Source organism: Pholcus phalangioides, unplaced genomic scaffold (genome assembly GCF_987345545.1).
Source record: "Pholcus phalangioides strain wild (caught in Gottingen) unplaced genomic scaffold, Ppha-v1.0 ptg000018l_1, whole genome shotgun sequence".
Classification (NCBI taxonomy): domain Eukaryota; kingdom Metazoa; phylum Arthropoda; class Arachnida; order Araneae; family Pholcidae; genus Pholcus; species Pholcus phalangioides.
In genome coordinates, this window is record NW_028301611.1 from 7,522,053 (window position 1) to 7,542,247 (window position 20,195).

The window sequence follows — 20,195 nt, forward strand, 5'->3', positions numbered from 1 at the left end:
CCGTGTTCGGTAAGTAAGTAATTGGCAAATCGCATTTAAAGCAGTGGATAGCAATTTTTATTGTTGCAAAAATGAAATCTCAAGACAATATTCGAAACTGGTAATTCGAGAATGCTTCGAGAGAATCTGTATCGTTAATTCAGTTGAAAAAAACAAGAGCCCATCGAATGACTTATTTTTCTATAGAGTTGAAAGCAGAGAGCACAAATTAAGAAGGAGACATAAATCACTCTAGCCTAGGTCTTCTGGAGATATAGATTTTTCCCGGAAACTCCAGTTATCTCTTCTCCCGTTTCGTACTGTCGACTTGAGTGTGTTGTTGTTGTTCTTATTGGACAAGGCCCTTACCTTTTGAGAACCTTTCCCGTGTCAGGAGAAAGTCGTATGTTTACTTTGGAAAAGTCTCTTGTTCCATCATCTCATTTGTTATTTCATTTATATCCGATTTTTCCCGTTTTTTCTCCCCTCCTCTTCCGCCCGTTCCTTTTACATCAATTTTTCTTCTTTGATGTGTCCAAAGTACTGCCCTTCTTTTCCTTTACTATTTCCGAGTTCTCGATTGTACATTAATGCTTTTTGACTTGTTCAGACGTTTTCATTACTTTCGGTGAAGTCTTTTTTGTAACTTTGAGTAACATTTCAAAAGACGTGTATCTGTCTGTCTATTTTTTTCGTTGCGAGAAACACACGGAACACTTCCATCGCCCTTCACGTTAAGTATTTGTTTTCTATTATTTTATACCTTTTATGATAAAAGTAGATGGAATGTTGAACTGAAAGAAATCAGATTTTTTCCAAGTTCTTTACAGGTTTGTGAATGTAATTCTAATATCCAGTGCGTGTGTGTACCGTTATGAATGCACTGCATGCCTAGAAACAATTTCGAGGAATTACTAGAGGGACTACAGAGCGCTAAAGTGTATAGGGTGATTATAATTAAAGTTCCCGTGTACTCTGAGTGGTTTTTCTCAGAAACCGCATATCAGAATACAGAAAAATTATTAGGATATCTCAATGAGACCATGGGAGAGATATTATCCACCGTAACTCGAAAACGGTACGAAATAAGACCGGGTTAGCGGGGTGTTTTGTGATCCAATTGGGCTCGTCTGTCACTCGCTTTACGTTTGGCAGAATAGGATTGCATATTCAAAAAAAAAATATCGATTCAAAATATTCAGGAAAAATGCAATTTTCGGTATTGACAATTAAAAATTATACTGACATTTCAGTTGAATCCAGATGTATCTACCAGAACTCTATATTTTCCACTACGTTCTAATCTGCGTCTGATAAGAAACAAATTGCGTGTGTCCCGTTTCTGACTGCATTTCCAAAAATGTTAATTTCATACAAAAAATTTGGATACAAATTAATTGAAAAAAACATTTTTAATCAAAGCGTTGTGCAAATACAACGTCAATCAAAAAACGGGATATACATTTAAACTTCACTGTTCATTGCATGGATGAAATAAATATTAAATTACAGTAGTATGCAAAGTATAACACAGTAAAAGTCCATTATAACAACGATTCACAATCAGAGGGGGAAAATTGCCTTTGTAACGGACTTCCCGTTATTAGTTTTTTTTACACTGTGGAAACATAAAAATTGGGAACTAAAACAAACTACAGTGGATGCCATTTATAACGGTCCTACTTTGAAAGTTTCCCCGCTTAGTACGACTTATTTTAGTGCCCCCCCCCCTCCATGGTCGCTTTTACTAATACTAATCGAAATAGCGCAGAGACCTTCCAACGGAGAGACCTTCTCAATTTAGTTTTTACAAAACTAAACCAATTCACTGACCCCTGATCAGACCAGTATGTTCTTAGGTCTAAGAAATTTCAACATCTCTCCCGCAGAATAAGGCGAGATTTCTCTCATGTGCTGATATTCTAATGTTTCAGCCCTATCGAAATATCCTCTGCATAGTTTGACTAGATAGTCATGTATCGTTTAGAGGACAGGGGGAACGTCTAAAAAAGTGTTGTATCAACTACATATATGTCCCCTAAACTAAAGGAACCGAGCACGACCAGGCTCTGTCGCACCAGCGATATAAGCTCTGTACCCCGGAGGGAGCGGTCGTGTCGATATATGGTCCCCGGTAGAAGAAATTGCGTATTTATAATGGGTACAGAATTTAAGTTATATACCCTTTTTCTAACTGATCCCTGTATATTTCGGTCTATGACAAATTAATTCCTGATAAATCCATCGCTCTTTCTGTACTAATCATACAATGTCGTTTGAAGAAAAGATTCAAAATCATTCTTGTCGCTTATTTAAATTTGAGTGGTCTCTTCACCTTCATTTTCATGGTAGGGAGCTTTGGGACTTCAGCGATAATTTTCTGATCACTGACGCAACCGACGTTGGTAAACAGGGAATTTCGAATGAACGAAGGGCCGGATAATCGACGATCATTTGTAAGTCAGAATATAAGAAAAAAATATCTTTCTGCTGGGTCTATTATAGGAGGAAAAATAATTCAGCCACGATATATTTGTGACGTAACGTTCCAGGCAAAGCCGTGATTCCGCGATACCAGTTAGTATAAAACTGCCGTCGTCGAAATAATCTCGCCAGATAGAGCGCTGCTACTTGGGATATCAACATTACAGGGACTTCCGTGATTTTACGACGATGAAGGTTAGTTTAATTACTTCATAGTATTTCTTGAAATTTTTCGTCCGTAGTTTACAGGCAGTCACAACGTCCCAAAAACAACCCCTTTCATTCTTCATTCATGATGAATGATATTTTCCTATGTCATACGCCACTGCGGACGGTATAAGTGTTGCCCAACCTGTATGATGTCGCGAACACAAGTAGTGAATGGCAATGCAGCACGGATAATCGGTTGCCAGTCAATGTTCTACAGACAGCTCCCCCTCCCATAGGATCAGAGAAGGACAATTTCTACCCCCCCATAAAACTGTTGGATAAAATATTTAAATGATCACTATTGTAATAGCTGTACATGTAATTTTCTCTTCCAAGGGGAAGACAATGATTCCGGTTATTGCATGCGTTTTGGTTATGTTATCGGTGTTGGTTGCAGATCAAGAATTTGGTGAGTGTAATTTGATACTATATTTATACATATATAGTTTTCTTGGAATGACATTATTTTTCTTGTGGCCATCGATGGTGCAAAGAATTAAATGCATATCGTAAGTATCGTCATCATCAACAACCATTTTCAATCCACGGCTGGATGAAGGTGTCCACCTCTAAAAAAATTTTCCATTTTACTCTGATGCTTTTGCCATCCAGTTGTCTTCGGATCTCGTCAATCCGTCTTGTTTGGGGACGCCTTCTCGAAGGTTTAACACCACGGGGAGGGAGGGGGGGGGGGTAACTATTCTTGTGGTCCATCTGTTGTCCTGTCTTCACGCAATATGTCCAGCCAATTTCCATTTCAAACACTCAATTCTGTCTATGATATCATACACCTTTGCATTACCATCTGTACACCATTTCTCGGAAAGCCAGTCATTTACCTTGATCTGAAATATCTCATCTGACACATGAACAAATTTTGGATAGCCATCGTGTGTACCTGATGTGAAATTTTGTCATTGTTTTGTCACAGTAACAACATAATGTATGACTTATACAGTAATAATAACTCTATATTTCTACTGCACGATGTCACAGCGGACATTGATGACGTTCGACACACACGATTTTCTCTTTGCCACGTTTAAGATATATTCAACTACATTTTCGTGTCTCGATATTTTACGAATTATTTCTGAATTTATTAAATTTTGTATCCGTTTCCATTATAGACACAAGTATGGTGAAATGCCCTCCCTAGTGTGAGATACATTTTATGATTTGTGATTGTGCATCTTGCATAGGTATCGTAGGATGTGTGAAATTTTTGAATTGTCAATGTCACAGTAATTTGATATATTTTTTCATTTTAGAAATTCTATATTTTTGTCATCAACTGCACGGTGTCACAGCGGACATTGATATTCGACAGGATTTCCTTTGCCGCACTTATTATTTAAGTCCTTTGGGTAGTAGGCAATATTCTTTGATTTATTTTTGAATACGTGATTTTCACTATAATAAATGTAAATGTTTTGCGTTCGTGCCCGGTTTCGGACGGGTTGTTCGAGCCTGGGCGCTTGCGTCTGTTGGTGGGGTTTGGCGTGCCGTTCTGGTGGCACGGGAATGGCTATCGTGCCTGATCGCGGACATCACGTTTTCTTCTCTCGGATTCTTTGTTCGGTCTGTGCATCTTCATCGGGTTCTTCTTCCACCGTGGCAAACACCCCTCGAAGCTCTATTGGAACAGAGTGGCACATGAGAATTCAAACACGTGATGATGGTAGAGATACACACATATCCCTACGTATTGTATATTTCAGATATGCTTTACTGCTACTACTTCTCATAGTCTTGACAGAACGGAAAAGAATTCAATCGATTTTGACATTTCCCATCCCAATGAGGCTGCCTGATGACACAAATAGCTTTTCTGAGTCTTTGTGAAGATGAAAGACAAGTTTGTACATGTATGTGTAAAGCATGAGTGTGTGTGTGTTTGTGTAGGGTAGACAAAAATCGAAGTACAACGTCATGTTCAAAGTACAAATGCAGTATGCGCTCCAAAAGATCAAAATTAGGGGAAAATTGAAATATTTAATGCTTCAAAAACCGTTGGTTGACACAGTAGAACCACAATACTTTACTTGGCATGCCAAGCTGTAATTACTAAATTTTAAACGTGTGTCCACTAATAGGTATTTAAACAAATAATGTATTATCTAAATATATCTTAAAAAAATAGTTTATCATAGCTCAAATGTAATATAATTCCATTTCTTCTATTTAAGCTTTGATTATTTTTGGCAAAAACCATGAAAACGTGTTATAGCGGATTAAATTTTTTTTCAATTCGCATTTATGTAGAAGTTGTTCAATATCTCGATAGATGGTGCTCAATTTTTCGTCATATGTTCATAGTATATATATATATATATCACAAGTACTTTCCAAATGAAATTAGAGGCTTCACAGAGTTAATGCATCACATTTCTAACAATTTTTTTCTAGACGGGAATGAAGAAAACTCACAAACGTATAGAAACTACGAGATCGAGGAATACGACAGAAGTGAAGAGGCTGCAAAGTCGATCGTAGATCTTCACCCTGATGGAAATACTGAACAACTGGACGAAAAAATCCATGGTATGACGTAACTATTGTTTTTTCTCCCCGCAAAATACTGTCATCAGTGTTGAAATTGATTATCAATTCTTGAACGCACTTTTACTCTGATTATAGGAGTATCGTTATTCTTTCAATATGGCGTGATCAGATCCTGAAGGTTAGGCAGCAGCCTTACGCGACTTTCCATCGTTTGATATTAAAATAACGTCGTTAGCTTAAAGACCAGGAGGTTTCCAACGTGAAACCTCTTGCGGAATTGTTGATAGTTATAAGGCTGTTCCGCGGAACCCTTGATGGTAATGAGACCGCTCTACGTAATTTTCAAACCCTACGGACTTAAAACTCTGTCCCAACAGCACATCGTAGCCACAGGGCAAAATGAAAAAAGGGCTCAGTCACCACCTCTTAATTTACATATTCATTGTCATAAATCATTGCATCAGATCTTATAGTGGAAGCCCTAAACCAACTGAGGTCCCGTCCCGTCACTAGGTGGGACTCATGTGTTAAGATTGCCCTGCGTGTCTCGTTAAGTACACGTAAATTCTGCAATTCTAAAATTCCCATTATCTGGTGGATAAAACATTTCCAAAAAAAACATCTTTTACACAACGTATAATTTCTTGATGAAACGGTAAATGACATTCATGAACTTTTGTAGCTTATGCTTCGAAAATTCTGTGTGAAAAAAATATAATATTGCTGCTTCTAAGTTGTTTAGTAAACGTCCCAAGTAGACTGATATTATTAGACGACGCCATCTGTTTAAAATTCAAAATAAAGCTTTGTGAAGCTTTGTGAGAGTATCAGCAACAAGAAAGTTTTCTTCTTTGAAAGCTCTCCGGGTTCCATGATTTTCAAGTGTTCGGTGAAGTTTCATGATGCGGAACCCCATAAAAGTTGTCAGGGAACCCTCAGGGTTCCGCGTAACACCTGTTAGAAACACGCCTTGGAGTATGCACTAGACACCACTCATGAAATTACTGTAGATTATCAGCCTCAGGTTGAAGCATAGCTTAATTGGATGGGTTTTGTCTGCTAAATGAAGAAATAACTTCATCGTATAAACCCCACGGCTTAGCTAGAGTAGGATAATAATCCATAAAAATGCTAAAGCTCAAGTGTGCTCAACTGTACAAAATGTCAGATGTCTACCGCTCGCGTGCCACATAAATGGAGTTGCCTACTTATCCCGTTAGGTGCCTTGATACTTCAGTAGGAATACCATCCATGGGACGAAAGTTTGCATATGAGTATCCAGCACAAGGTGGACCCTTGTTAACCTCTGTTTTACATTTATTTTTCTGATAGAAAGTGGATTTGATCTTGAAACATCCAAAGCGTATGATATGAACTCGAAAATTGACAATGGTAAAGGTAGAGATTTTTTACACTCACTAAATTACAAATGCCAATATTAAAGATCTGTAGTTTTAAATGAGAATAATGTATGTCAAAACCGTATCTGAATGATAAAACTGGAGGCTTCGCAGATCTAATTTATGATAAATTTCTAGAAGGGATTTCTCTCACACAAGGGAATGCAGACTACGAGGTCGAGGAAAATCAAGGAAATGAAGAGACTTCGGAGCTCGTCGTACATCTTCACCCTGATGAAAATACTGAAGAAGCGGACGAAAAAATTCATGGTATGTTTTCTTCTCCTCAAAATGCCACTTCTTCCATGAGTGGCTGCTTGGATCTATTTATCCACTAGAGATAAACATATTCCCTACGTACTGAATTCGAAAGATGCGGTTTCTTACCAAGTACTGTAGTGCTCAATTAAATATATAATATATATATTATTTAAATATATATCTTAAAGAAATATCCAAACACAGCTCAAATGTAATATAATTCTATTTATGTATAAAATTTTAACTTTTTTTGGATAAAAACCCATAACGTATTATTTCGAATTCAGTTTTTTAATTTGCATTTATGCCCATAATGTACGTCAAAAACATTTTCCATGAGTGAAATTGAAGGCTTCACAAATTTAATGTATCATTTATAACAAATTTTTCTAGACGGGAATGAAGAAAACCCACAAACGAATAGAAACCACGAGATCGAAGAGGACGAAAGGAGTGAAGAGACTTCGGAGTCGATCGTAGATCTTCACCCTGATGGAAATACAGAAGAACTGGACGGAAAAATTGATGGTATATCGTGATTTTTGTTTTTCGTTCTTGCAAAATACTGCGATCAGTGTTGAAATTGATTACCAAATCACGAACGCACTTCTAATCGATTATAGGTAATGTTATTCTTTCAACATGCGTGATCAGGTCCTGTAGGTTAGACAGAGACTGATGCGACTTTTCGTCGTTACCGTATACACCAGGGGTTCCCAATGTCAAACTTCTTTCGTAGCCCTCGATAGTGATAAGACTGTTCCGCGGAATCCTCGATGATAATGAGGCTGTTCTACGGAACTCAAACCCCGCGTACGCAAAGTTCTGTCCCAACAACATAGTCACAGGGCGAAATTAACGAAGGCTTAGTCACCACCTCTTAATTTACATATTCATCGTCATAAATCATCGCACCAAATCTTATCGTTGGAGCCCCTAGTCAATTGAGATGGCCTTGCCCTGGTAGGAGGACTCGTGTGTTAAAATTGCCCTGTGTGTCTCGCGCAGTGCACGTTAAAATTCTGCAATTCAAGTATTCCCTACATCTAATGGATAAAAAATTTCCAAAAAAACTGCATCGTTTCCACAACGTATAATTTCTTAACGAAACGGAAAACTTGATGAACTTCTGGAGTTTATGCTTTGGAAATTTGATATGGAAAAATATAACGTTACTGCTTCAACGTTGTTCAGTTTAGTGGTGGATTTGTGTGGTCTGATTTCTTTAGACGCACTATCTCGTTAATATTCAAAATAAACAACAGCTTTGCGAGCTCGCGAAACCCCAGGGGTCCACGGCACCACGGTTGGAAACCCATGATATAGACACACGATACCTTTGGAGTATACAATAGGCAGACCATTCATGAAATTACTATCAGGCCCAGGTTTCAACATTGCTTAATTGGATAGCTTTTTGGCCGCTTAAATCAGAAAGAGCAACTTCATTCTATAAAACTCATGGCTTTGGCTAGGATAATAATCCATAAAAATACTAAACACCAAGAGTGCTCAACTGTACAATGTGAGATGGGTACCGCCCGCGGGCTTCAAAATGGAATTGCCTACTTATCTCGCTGTGTGCATTTGATACTTCCGTAGGAATACCATCCACGGGACGTAAGTTTGCATTTGAGTATATGGCACATGGTGGACCCTTGTTAACTTCCGTTTTACATTTACTTTCGAAAGTATTTCGAATAGAAAGTAGCTTTGCTCTTGAACATACGAAGCGACAGATACCGTCAAAAATTGGCAATAAGGTCGAGAAATATTTTTTACATTCATTAATTTACTAATGCCAATGTTAAAAAATCGATAGTATTAAACAAATATTACTTAAATATGACTTTCTTTGGCCGAGATTGCACTATAAATATTTGATGAAAATTATTTTATAATTTCCCCCCCCCTTCGAAATACTGAAATCAGACTTGAAATTAAAAATCAAAATTCTGGGACACCCACTTCTCATTCACATTCTATATTTCGTTATTCTTCCAACATTCGCTATCATCTCCTCAAGTTTAGCTTCAACGGCTTTCTGTAGGTTCTAAGTTTAAATAGGGTCGCCAGCGTATACGCACAGGATCAGTGCCGGACAAATCTATTGTGGCCGAGGCGTGCCAAAATTCCTACGGGGCATGTATTTTTTCAACCACGTGTATAACGAGGGCACATAGAAGAAAGAGCAATTAAAACACCCTCGCGTTTTTATTATGATTATAATTATCGGCGGTGATGCAAGTATGTGTGCCTGGCATGTCTTTCTTGTGACACTTGAAACAATTACTAATTTTTACGTTACTAACATCATCACTAGGCATCGGTCATTTTGCTACTGGCGGCAATAAGTGTATGGGTGCGTAATAAGGAAAAGGTATGGGTTTTTATTGCATGTACACAGCGTCCAGAAAGTTGACTAGACGGGGAAGGGCTATTACAATAAATGACGTATATAAACTGGGCACTTATTTGGATACTTTTTCTTTCAATTGGTTTCCATGATCGGTTGAGAAAGAAAGGTTCGGGTATGGACTTCCTGGATACGCTGAGAGCTGTGTAGCTCCTAAATAGTTATTATTTACGAGCTATTAGTTATTGTGTGATTTAGTTAATAGCTGGGACTTTGATAATTCTTGTTGTGAAGCGATGAGCTTTCTTGCCTATTGACATTGCTTTCGTTTTGCTTATATTTACTTTCATCCCGTAGTTCTGGACCTTGCAATTACTCCTCGAAAGTAGTATCGTCAATGTTCCCGAGCATTTTCCCAATAGAGCAAGGTTATCTGCAAACAAACAAAGTTATCTTTTTCACTATCCGACCTCTTTTTTGGATAGCAGCATCGTATACATCAAAAAAGCCTCGTTTAAAATTAGTTCTGCTGCAAAGACATGGAATACCCCTGGTGATAGTAGGCATAGATAGTTTTGGAATCCGATTTTGAGATATTGGGAATAGTTCACTTCAGTTGACACGATCTAACGCCTTCTCAACATCAACGAAACAGACGTATTAACCTTCCTCTCACCGTGTTCAGGCGCTCGGAGGGTAGGTCCATAGTGAACCGCTTCTCGCCTTATCGCGGCGGGCCAGCGGGGAAAAAAAGATCGTGAAAACTCATTGAGGTGGGCATAGCGCGCCCGCCTACCTGCATTTACCGGCTCAAACTGCTTTTAACCGCTTTAACCGGAATGAATTATTATTTCAGTTTTCTCGGTTGAACCACGAGCTGTGCATTATAACCACCACCGGCTAGAATCGCGCGGGGTCATCTCGCTTTCTGCAACTGCCGCGGTTTAAGCGATAAAACGAGAAGCGGTTCACTATGGACGTACCCTATGACGCTGTCGCTGCATCTCTTGTCGCCAGTTTCTTCCTAAAGCCGAACTGCAAATCATCTAGGTATGCAGTTTTCCCATACGTTTCCGTATGATATGGACTTTCGAGGCCTGACTGATAAGGCTAATTGTTTTGTGTTCTTTGCATTTCTTACCTTTTTGCAGAGGGATTCTTTGGTATTGGTAAGATAGCTATCGCGCAATGTTCTTCAGGACATTTTCGCGTTTCATAAATATTGTTGGCAAGTTCAAAAAGTGCCGACTTTTCTTGCAGTGTCTCCAGTTTCTTTTAATAGTACCGTGGGAATGTCATCCAATCCTACCGCTTTCCCTGTTGGTGGTGCTCTTATTGCATCTTTTCGAATTCACTTTGCACGGTAGGTTCGCATCTTCCTCTGGGCGGAGCTCCTCAGTATTAATCTATTGGGCATACGGGATCACTATAAAGCTTTTCCACACAACGGAGTCAAATTTCAGCCTTAGCTGAGGCTTCAGTTGTTTTTATTCCATTCTCGTCAACCAGCGTTCTAGGGTTATATATTCTTTTTGTTCTATGAGTGGTTCCTGCGAGCTAGGTCAGTGCGGCTGCAGCTATACACATCCCTACGTACTGAATTCTAGATTTGGGTGTCTACAATCTCTCACAGTACTGGATAATGGAATAAATGATATCATTCAAACATATATCATATTCTCCTATGAACGGTTGTTTTGATGTTATTTTTTTTATACGCTAGGTCAGTGCGGCCAGAGACAGAAATATCCCTACCAATCAAATTTCAGACAACAGAATCTCCTGGAATAGTGATTAAAATTATTTTAAATATATCTCAAAGAAACATTTTATCATAAATCAAATGTTATATGATTCTATTTTTTCTATTTAAATTTTAATTACTTTTGATTAAAATTATAAAAAAAGTTAACATTGCGGATTAATTTTTGTTTTTTTTAATTTTCATTTATGTAGAGGTTCTTAACTATCTCGATAGATGTCACTTCATTTTTCACCATATGTCCATAATGAATGTCAAATGCATTTTCCGGATGAAATGCGAGGCTTCATAGATTTAATGTATCATTTGTAACAATTTTTTTCTAGAAGGGAATGGACAAAACTCACAAACGAATAGAAACTACGAGATCGAAGAAGACGAAAGAAGTGAACAGACTTCAGATTCGATCGCAGATATTCACCCTGATGCAAATACTAAAGAACTGGACGAAAAGCATTTCGGTATAGCGAGATTATTATTTTTCCCCCTCCCCCCGCAAAATCAGTGTTACAAATACAAAGGCCACAACGGACAAAATACCCAACAAAATGGCCGAAAAAAGATTCCCATGGAAAAATGTGGATGTCGATTATTACCTAAACTTAATCAAAAATACAGCTTTTTTGATTTTTATGCTTCTAAAAACATTGATGATTTGTTGAAAAACATAATGAAGTTACATTGTGAATTTGTTTCTAATTGTAGATATTACCGGAATATTTTGATGGGATTTCGCTCATTGTTTTTTCGTATTTTCGAAATGTATGGTTATAAAATTGAGTGGTTCACTTTCTAGATAAAACTCAAGAGAGATTTCATATATTTAATTAACCATTTATAAAATATATTTCTAGGGGAGAGTGAAGAAATAACAGAAGCGAATGAAAACCATGAAATCGAAGGACATCAAGCAAATGGAAAGACAGAGCCGATCGTAGATCTTCACGCCGATTCAACTGCTGAAGAACCGAACGAAAATATTAATGGTATGGCATAATAAATTATTGGGGTTTTCTGTAATTGCCGGCACGGAATGTCTCAAAGGTACACGTCTCCTATTTCTTGTGAGGATGACGTTTTATCCTTGCATTTTAGAGGGAAAACCATGTGCGGAGGAGACTTAATGCTGTGCAGTCTTTAGCAATGGTGGAAAAGCAAGTTGGCAAACAATAAATGACATTTTTATACTATTGAAATATATACAGGGCGTGAAGTCAAGTCCTTAGACACTCTTTATATTTTGAACCGTTGGTTATAGAAGCATACTTTCGATTAGAAAAAGTATCCAACTAACATATCCATCTCAGATACGTCATTTATTCAGAGCCGTATATATATCGAGATACAAAATTTAATTTTTTATACGGTCCCCCTGTCCTCTAACTTTCAGTTAATACAGGTATCTGCCTATTAAAATACACAACCATTGCCAAATAACACAGCTACACTGGATTGTTACCCAGTGTAACTGTCAGCCGCTGTGGTGGTCGAGTGGTCATAGGACGGGCGTCGCGAGGTCCCTGGTTCGAACCCCACCGTCGCCACAGAGGTGGTCGGCTGAAATAGGTTTTCTGTGGTTCCCAACTTCAAGGTGCGAATGCGAGCCGATCTCCCCTTTGAAAAGTCTCGCCACAGAGATCAACAGACCTGCAAACAGTACAAATGTAGTTCAATCATAACACATCACTCACTTCACTTCTGAAATATAGATGGCGGCACTGAAAAATCAAACACAACACTCTACATACGCACTCAGACTTGTTAGGTGTACTCACACAGTTACACTTCCGGCACAGCTCACTAGGTAGTAAATCACCCATAGATGGTGCTAGACCTGAGCTGTGCTCGGTTTGAAAGAAAGTGTAACTGTCGAGAAATAGAGTATCTCTGAATATGTGTGATTATTTGAGCATAATTATACAAGACAATTTGAAATGGACAAATGGATTTCCATAGCGAGAAAGAAATTGAAAAACAAGAATTTTTACAGCTGTTTTATATAGACTTAAATAATAGACTTGCTGATAAAAAATTTCTCAAAGATGTACACGTTTATGCATGGATTTTATCGATTGTTAATTATGGAATTTGTGCTTGGGGGTGGGGGTGCATACAATAGCAGCATATAACACATGAACAACTGAACAACACATACGATAGGATAAGATCCCAAATAATAAATTCTTCTAATCCGAATAAAATAGAATGCCATATCTTAACACTCAGGCAAAATTATACGTACAGGATTTTAAAATTTACATTAATAAATAATAATTGGTTAACAAAAAACTATAATAGAAATTCAGACAGGCATATTAAAATATATCATGCCTGTAAGGCACACAAACAAAACACTTTCCAAAAAAAAAGCTACTCCTATACATCCCCAAAAGTAATCAACTATTTCTATAGCATTAAAAATACAATAAGCGTTACAAATTCCATTAAAAACACTCTGTCAATTATAAAAATAACTTAAATCATGCAGATATAATTCAGTGAGTTTCATTCACTGTTTGTGATCTCTCACTATTTACGCCTGAATTTACTCAGATAAGATTAACGAACGCGATATTATATAAACGAATTCTACAACACCATAGTAACCAACGCTGTTGCTTTGTAACAACTTCAAAGCCTTTGCCAACAAAGCAACTTTGTAACAACTTCAAAGCCTTTGCCAACAAAGCAACTTTGTAACAACTTCAAAGCCTTTGCCAACAAAGCAACTTTGTAACAACTTCAAAGCCTTTGCCAACAAAGCAACTTTGTAACAACTTCAAAGCCTTTGCCAACAAAGCAACTTTGTAACAACTTCAAAGCCTTTGCCAACAAAGCAACTTTGTAACAACTTCAAAGCCTTTGCCAACAAAGCAACTTTGTAACAATTTCAAAGTCTTTGCCAACAAAGCAACTTTGTAACAACTTCAAAGCCTTTGCCAACAAAGCAACTTTGAAGCAACTTGTTACAAAGCATTGTAACAACTTGAAGTTTATGCCTCATCAAGGCCAGATGGAAGGATTGCAAAAAAGCCCTATAGGTCACAAAGTGGGCGAGTTCATTTTTCTCTTTTTTTTGTTTATATTGTACCGTGTTTTTGATGTTCATTGTGTTTTTTATATTCATGTCTGATTGTGTGTGTGTTTGTGTATTTGAAATAAAAAATGAAATAAAATAAAAAGATGTTGCCCTGTGTCTCTTCTGATCCCAATGACAAAAAAAATCCACATTTCCAAGTGCAATATTCACTGAGATATTCGAATTCGAAAAACGGAGGAAATTTGAGGGAAAAAAACAGCATTAAATGCGGGGGGAACGGCTTCTCCGCATTTAAAGCTGTCATTTCCGAAATTTCCTACTTTTTTCGAATAATCTCAGTCAATATTTTTTTTTTTTTTTTTTTATTTGGGTCCTTCAGAAACAACTCCCCGTGTTCCACAGAGTATGCCACGAGGCTTACAAACGTAAGTAACAACGCCATGTTGCCACCCAGTCAATATTGCACTTAGAAACATGAAATTCTTTTGTTGAGATCAGAAGAGACAGCGTAACATCTTTCTTATTGGAGTACAGGGGGACCCTATGAAACAAATTGTATCTCAATACATATACGATCCCTAGGGAAATAAATGGCATATCTGAGATGGGTATGTTATTTGGATACTTTTTCTAACTGAAAGTATGCTTCTACAACTAACGGTTCAAAAGATAACGGATGTTTAAGGACTTAAAACTGCACGCCCTGTATAAATCATATGATCACATGTGCTGCCATCTGTCAGACACAGCACAAATCGAATCTCACCGCAAATACAACGTGTTCCCTGAAGTGCAACATCCCATATCCTTTTTATACATTTTGGCAATCATTTTTTTTTTGCCATTTAATAGCATTCACCGTACACACACACACACACACACACAGCATTCGCTTATAATACAACTCCTCAAAGTTTTTCTTCCCTGGATATTTCAATGCTTGTCAATTAAAGGGTTAAGTCACGAGTGTATCTTACTATGACAACCTCCAATTGTTTGGCTGATATTGTATATTGCATTTTTTGATAGTTTTTTTTTTATAGATGTGATGCCGCTATCTGAGACGACAGATGATCATGCGCGGGAGTATGAAGATCCTTCGATGGCCTATTCTCCAGTATCAACGAGGACATATTCAGGTGAAACGATCTGGGGTAATTGAAGAGGCTTATTTCCAAAGTGTGAAAATACTGAAAAAGTCTGTTATGACGTTAGTTCGCAATCAGAGGGAAATTTGTCGTTATAGCAGATTTCTCGTTACGAACCAATTTTAGTTGTTTGCACTGTTAAAACATATAAATGGGCAAGAACAAAAAAAAAAAAAAAAAAAAAAAAAAAAAAAAAAAAAAAAAAAAAAAAAAAAACAGTGGTTTCCACTTATAGCGTTCCTGCTTAGAACGGTTTCCAGCTCAGTAAGGAACTATTTTCGTGATCCCAACTCTTACTGATGCTCATCGAGATTTCCCGTTTAAAGCGTTTTAACGCTTTAAACGGGAACTGCTTTACTTTTGGCGTCATTTTTGGCGATAATTGGCAATGTCCCGTGTTTGGAATCCCTATTTCCCGTATTTCTTTTGAGGAGATGTGGTCAGCCTAAGAAAGTCATCTTCACTACAGGGAATAGCCTTAGACGCTGAAAACCCTGACTAATAAAGTCAAGTCAAGTCAATACCACAAATAGGGCCGGAGCTGTCACACTGCAACTTGTTGCTGTTGCAGTGTCTCAACGTTAAAGTTCATTTATATATATTTATAATATATATATATATATATATATTCACACTTTTCTTAAATATAATGGATCACAGATGGCGCTGTATTAAGGCAGTATCGGCATAACCATGTCTACTGTAGCTTGTTTCAATAGTTTCACACATCTACCATACTTAAATAATATAATTTCTCTGTAGTGATTATTAACATTGCCATAATTTGCAGAATTTTCCAAAATAATTGATGTAATTTGTTTGCATTAACATTTTTCCAAACAAAATTCAGCCATTCGTGGAATGCAGCAGTATCTGCAACAGGAGTATTTGGTGCATTAAAAGTTGGGGCCAATAACATAAGACAGAAAAAATTATTACTGTTTGCCCTGTGTCCAGTTTTAGAGAATTATAAGGAAGATGGGGAGGGGGGGGGAACTTTTCAGGAGAAATAACAACGATCTCATAACCAGAAGTCGTGCCCCACCTGCCCAAACAAAACACATATACAGATGTGTTTTCCCACATCCTATATAACATGATTCTTCGTATATAACAAGAAGATACAGCATATGTATCCTTCTCGTCTATGGAGAAGGGTGTGACATACCCCGTTATTAAATATATGCGAATATGTTGAAGAGATTTAAAACGAAAAATATCACTCTTACCAGTCGCTCTATCTCACCATTCTATAGATATAATTCTTAAAGAAAGAGAAAGGAAAACGTGCTTTTTGAGAGAATTTCCGTTGTCGTTCTGATTTTCATTCATAAATAGCTATACAAGCGAACATTTATTGTATGTTTAGCATTATCTCTACGACAATCACTTTCGAATTACTCGCAGTAGCGAGATTCTCGTAATAAAAAAGTCGTACTCGTTATAACGGGCTTTCACTGTATATTCTACGTATTTTTCTATATGGCAGAGGTCTTCAACCTTTTTTCTATTCGCGAGCACTGCCTGTACCCATCGTCGAAAGAAGAGCACCCTTGTGGCAAGTTTGACATCCGAATACATACATGCGATCAAAACGACTTCAATCCTTGAATACAATTTGCACAAGGTGTTTAATTGGAAATTTGATCAAGAGCTCTCACGGGCACGGAGTCGGACACGAGCATTGAGCACACTAGGTGCTTCATGAAGCATCGTGGTGCTCGCGAGCACCGGGTTGAAGATTCTCAAGAGAATAACGCCAAATAGGGAAGGAACCTGATTCAACATGAAAAGATAACCACGTGTGTCGGCAACTGACTGATGCGAAGATAGGCAGGGGTTTAAAACGTAGAGTTTCTCGCGGAACCCTTGATGGTTATAAGGCTGTTCCGCAGAACCCCCGATGATAATGAGGCTATTTCACGGAACTTGAACAAATTTTTGAATATTTAACCTAAAGAGAAGGAAAGTTTAACCCTACTGCCGTCTCAACAGTAGCCCCGGGGCAAAATGAATGAGGGCTTAGGTACCACCTCGTTTTTAATCAGGGCGTAGGCGTCAACAGGATCAACATTTGACTTGAGGGAGGGGGGGGGGAGCACAAAAATTGTCTTCCCGGGAAATTATGAGTTATCCCCCTTCAAAAAGCGTTTAAATCAACAGAAATTGTTTGAAATAGCACATATAAAAGGTATTTTCTTCCGATATTGTATTTTTTTAACCGAAATGTTCAGTTTTAGTTTTTGGTCGGCTTAAGAGGGGTCACGGTCCCCTTATTGCCACCCTCTCCCATGCATAAGGGTCCCTGCTTTTAATATGTATATCTATTGCCATTAATTATTGTGCCAGATCTAATCGTGGAGCAATATTCAACTGAAGTCCCCGCATGGCCCCTACAAGAGGGTGGGGCTAAAATTTTATTACTCTAAATAAATCCGCCTCTGCCGAGACTGTAAGGGACTAGGTCAGTGAGTGACCAAAAGAGTGACCTAGAGAGTTCGCAATCGCGTGAGTGAGCAAAAGAGTGACTTAGAGCTTGAGCAAGCTTTCGAATGAATAAAAGAAGAGGCTACCAAGTGAGTGACCGAGAGCGTGTGTAATCCATGTGAATGACCAAAAGAGTGAACTACACCGTGTGAAAGCACGTGAAAGACCAAAAGAATGAATGAAATGAATGAGCATGTGTAAACGTGTAAATGATCAAAAGAAAGACCTACAAAGCAAGGAACCGTGTCAGTGAGTGACCAAAAGATTGACCTAGAACGTGTGCAAGTATGTCAGTGACAAAACACAGTGTGAAAGCATGTGAATGATCAAAAGAGTCACTAAGAGTGTGTGGGTGAACACGAGAGTCACCGAAATAATGACAGAAACATAGGTGTACCTCGGGAGCGGGGAGCAAGGGTTAAGCTGGGCGAATTAAAGGAAAGAGTAGTCAAGAAAATTAGACTTGAATGGGAGAAGGGCGTGGCAGAAATCGTATTACCCGCAGGCGGGAAAACCATAAATGCGCCTCTGGTTGCAATTCAGTTATGCTTGGTAAGGTGAGATATTATGTTCCTTTTCAGCCACAAACAATTTTTCGAAGTGTGTTTTCAGGTGTTTTCTTATTGTAGTGAAATATAACCCTCGAATGCAGTTATATCTCAAGTATATTTTTTTATTTGATTGCTACATATGCTTTTCGTTCACTCACAGCATACCTGTTGCTTGCGTATTTGGTTCCGTTGATAAACGTCGCGATATTGATCGTCTTGTACAGATGCACGAAGAATACCCGTCGCTACAAAAAGTCAGCTGATGGCAAACTGAAGCTGGTGAAGATCATTCAGAAAGACCTGAACAGATCAAAGCATCCTCTACCGAAATATTAGAAGCGATAGAGAAAAGCTATTTGAAAATAAATTTGCTTGTGAATTCACTTGCACGTTTATGTTTCCAAGAGAATTGGTGATGCCATTTTTGTGAAAATGTTTATGTTTTTGATGAAACTAATATCGGACTTTGTAAGTCACTAAATAAATAAATAAGGTAAGTTACCTGAAATAATAGTCTCTTGTGTTTTGTATTATCAAGGAGCTTATATGACTTGCGTTTTAAGAGATGCAGTCAGCCCAGCGCCGCTTAACCGGATAACGGACACAATTTACTTGTAAATTTTTGAAATGTAAAAATATTTGTGCGTATACTTCAATACGTGATGCTCTTCAATGCCTTGCCAAAATATATATTTCATACAAATATATTCCGTTTATATAACGCATTCAATAGCATAAAAACTAAATCGTTGTCAGCTGTTTCCTAACCCCTCGTACGTTATCTATTTCTCATGCTTTTCAATCAGTTCCATTCGAATCGCTTACGCAGAAGGTGGAAACCATGTTCAAGAGAGAAAAAGTTAAATTTGGAACAAAAAATACAAAAACTCCTATAGTTTTTTGATATCCCATGTGATACGCTTCTAAAATTCAATACATGCGCATTCGACATTGAAGGACGCTGAAAATGCAAAAAAATTGAATATCTTCCAGTTGGAAAAGCCGGATTTGAACTTGGATAGAAATCGCCATTGCAAGAACCTTTCTAGATAATTACAAATAACATGTGAAATTCCAGATTTCTTAATACAATTTCGTACGGAAGTATTTTGTTGCTTATGGATCGTAAATAGGGCTCGGATTTTTATGAATTCGCGTATTCTTTTATGCATTTTGCATATTTGGCTAATTTTATGCGGTAGAGACTTTTTTGTTTTCGTACCTTTTAGTAATTTTTAAGGGGGTTGGTGCACGCAAATTTTCCAAAAAACACATTTTCTCTAATTTTTCAATTTTTAAATACTATGAAATTTTCTGCGTCTAACTGCGCTCAAGTTTTTGTTCTACCTGTACTAAAATTATTTTGAAAAATATGTTGGTATAAACTGCTGGTATAGGCATTACACATGCTAATGTTATTATTCACTAAGTTGCTATTTTGCCTCAAAACTAAGTTTTTTGCAGGATAAGGAACATTTTTTCGAACACCACTCGTTCAAATGTCTTGAAACTTTGTGTGTCTCTTAACACTAGTGTGTTACATACTTTAGCAAGTGCTTTTAGGATTTTAATCGTTGGTTATTTTTTTCTAGAATTTCTACTCCCACAACATGCAACTTTTTTCAAAAATCAGAATTTCGTAGTATTTAAAAATTGAAAAATTGGAAAATGTGTTGTTTTTTTTTGTTTGGAAAATTTGCGTGTATGAAACCCCTTGATGAATTTTTTCACGACTTTCAGTAATTTTAGGCCATTTTTTATGATATTCAGAATTTAAGACATATTTTCATATATTTGGAGCATTATTTTGCACATTTCAGCATAATAACGAGTAGGGATCTGCCCAACCCCCAAGCTCTTTTTTCCCCCATACCTTCATTTCTCGCAATTGACGACTTCAGCAACTATTGATCAATTTCCTCTCCTTGGGCATGCCTTTGACATCCTTAGCAAGAAACCTCACGACGGACATTGAATTGGCACTTGACTCATGGATTTATTCCGTCTCGCCC

General features: G+C 37.6%; 1 protein-coding gene across 3 annotated transcripts; it reads left to right on the forward strand.

Moving 5' to 3' along the window:
• The first annotated feature begins 3,009 nt into the window (after positions 1 to 3,009).
• LOC149071633 (uncharacterized) lies at positions 3,010 to 18,586 on the forward strand. Of its 3 annotated transcripts, none has more exons than XM_089247751.1 (8): positions 3,010 to 3,082; positions 5,083 to 5,217; positions 6,717 to 6,848; positions 7,233 to 7,367; positions 11,284 to 11,418; positions 11,812 to 11,943; positions 15,041 to 15,151; positions 18,344 to 18,586. In XM_089247751.1, the coding sequence occupies exons 1-8, from the start codon at positions 3,019 to 3,021 to the stop codon at positions 18,517 to 18,519; spliced, it is 1,020 nt and encodes a 339-aa protein (XP_089103877.1). In that variant the 5' UTR covers positions 3,010 to 3,018; the 3' UTR covers positions 18,520 to 18,586. The 3 variants fall into 3 exon arrangements, with proteins under 3 accessions (XP_089103877.1, XP_089103878.1, XP_089103879.1); XM_089247752.1 differs by having other exon boundaries at positions 15,041 to 15,136; XM_089247753.1 differs by lacking the exon at positions 11,284 to 11,418.
• Positions 18,587 to 20,195: the final 1,609 nt, after the last annotated feature.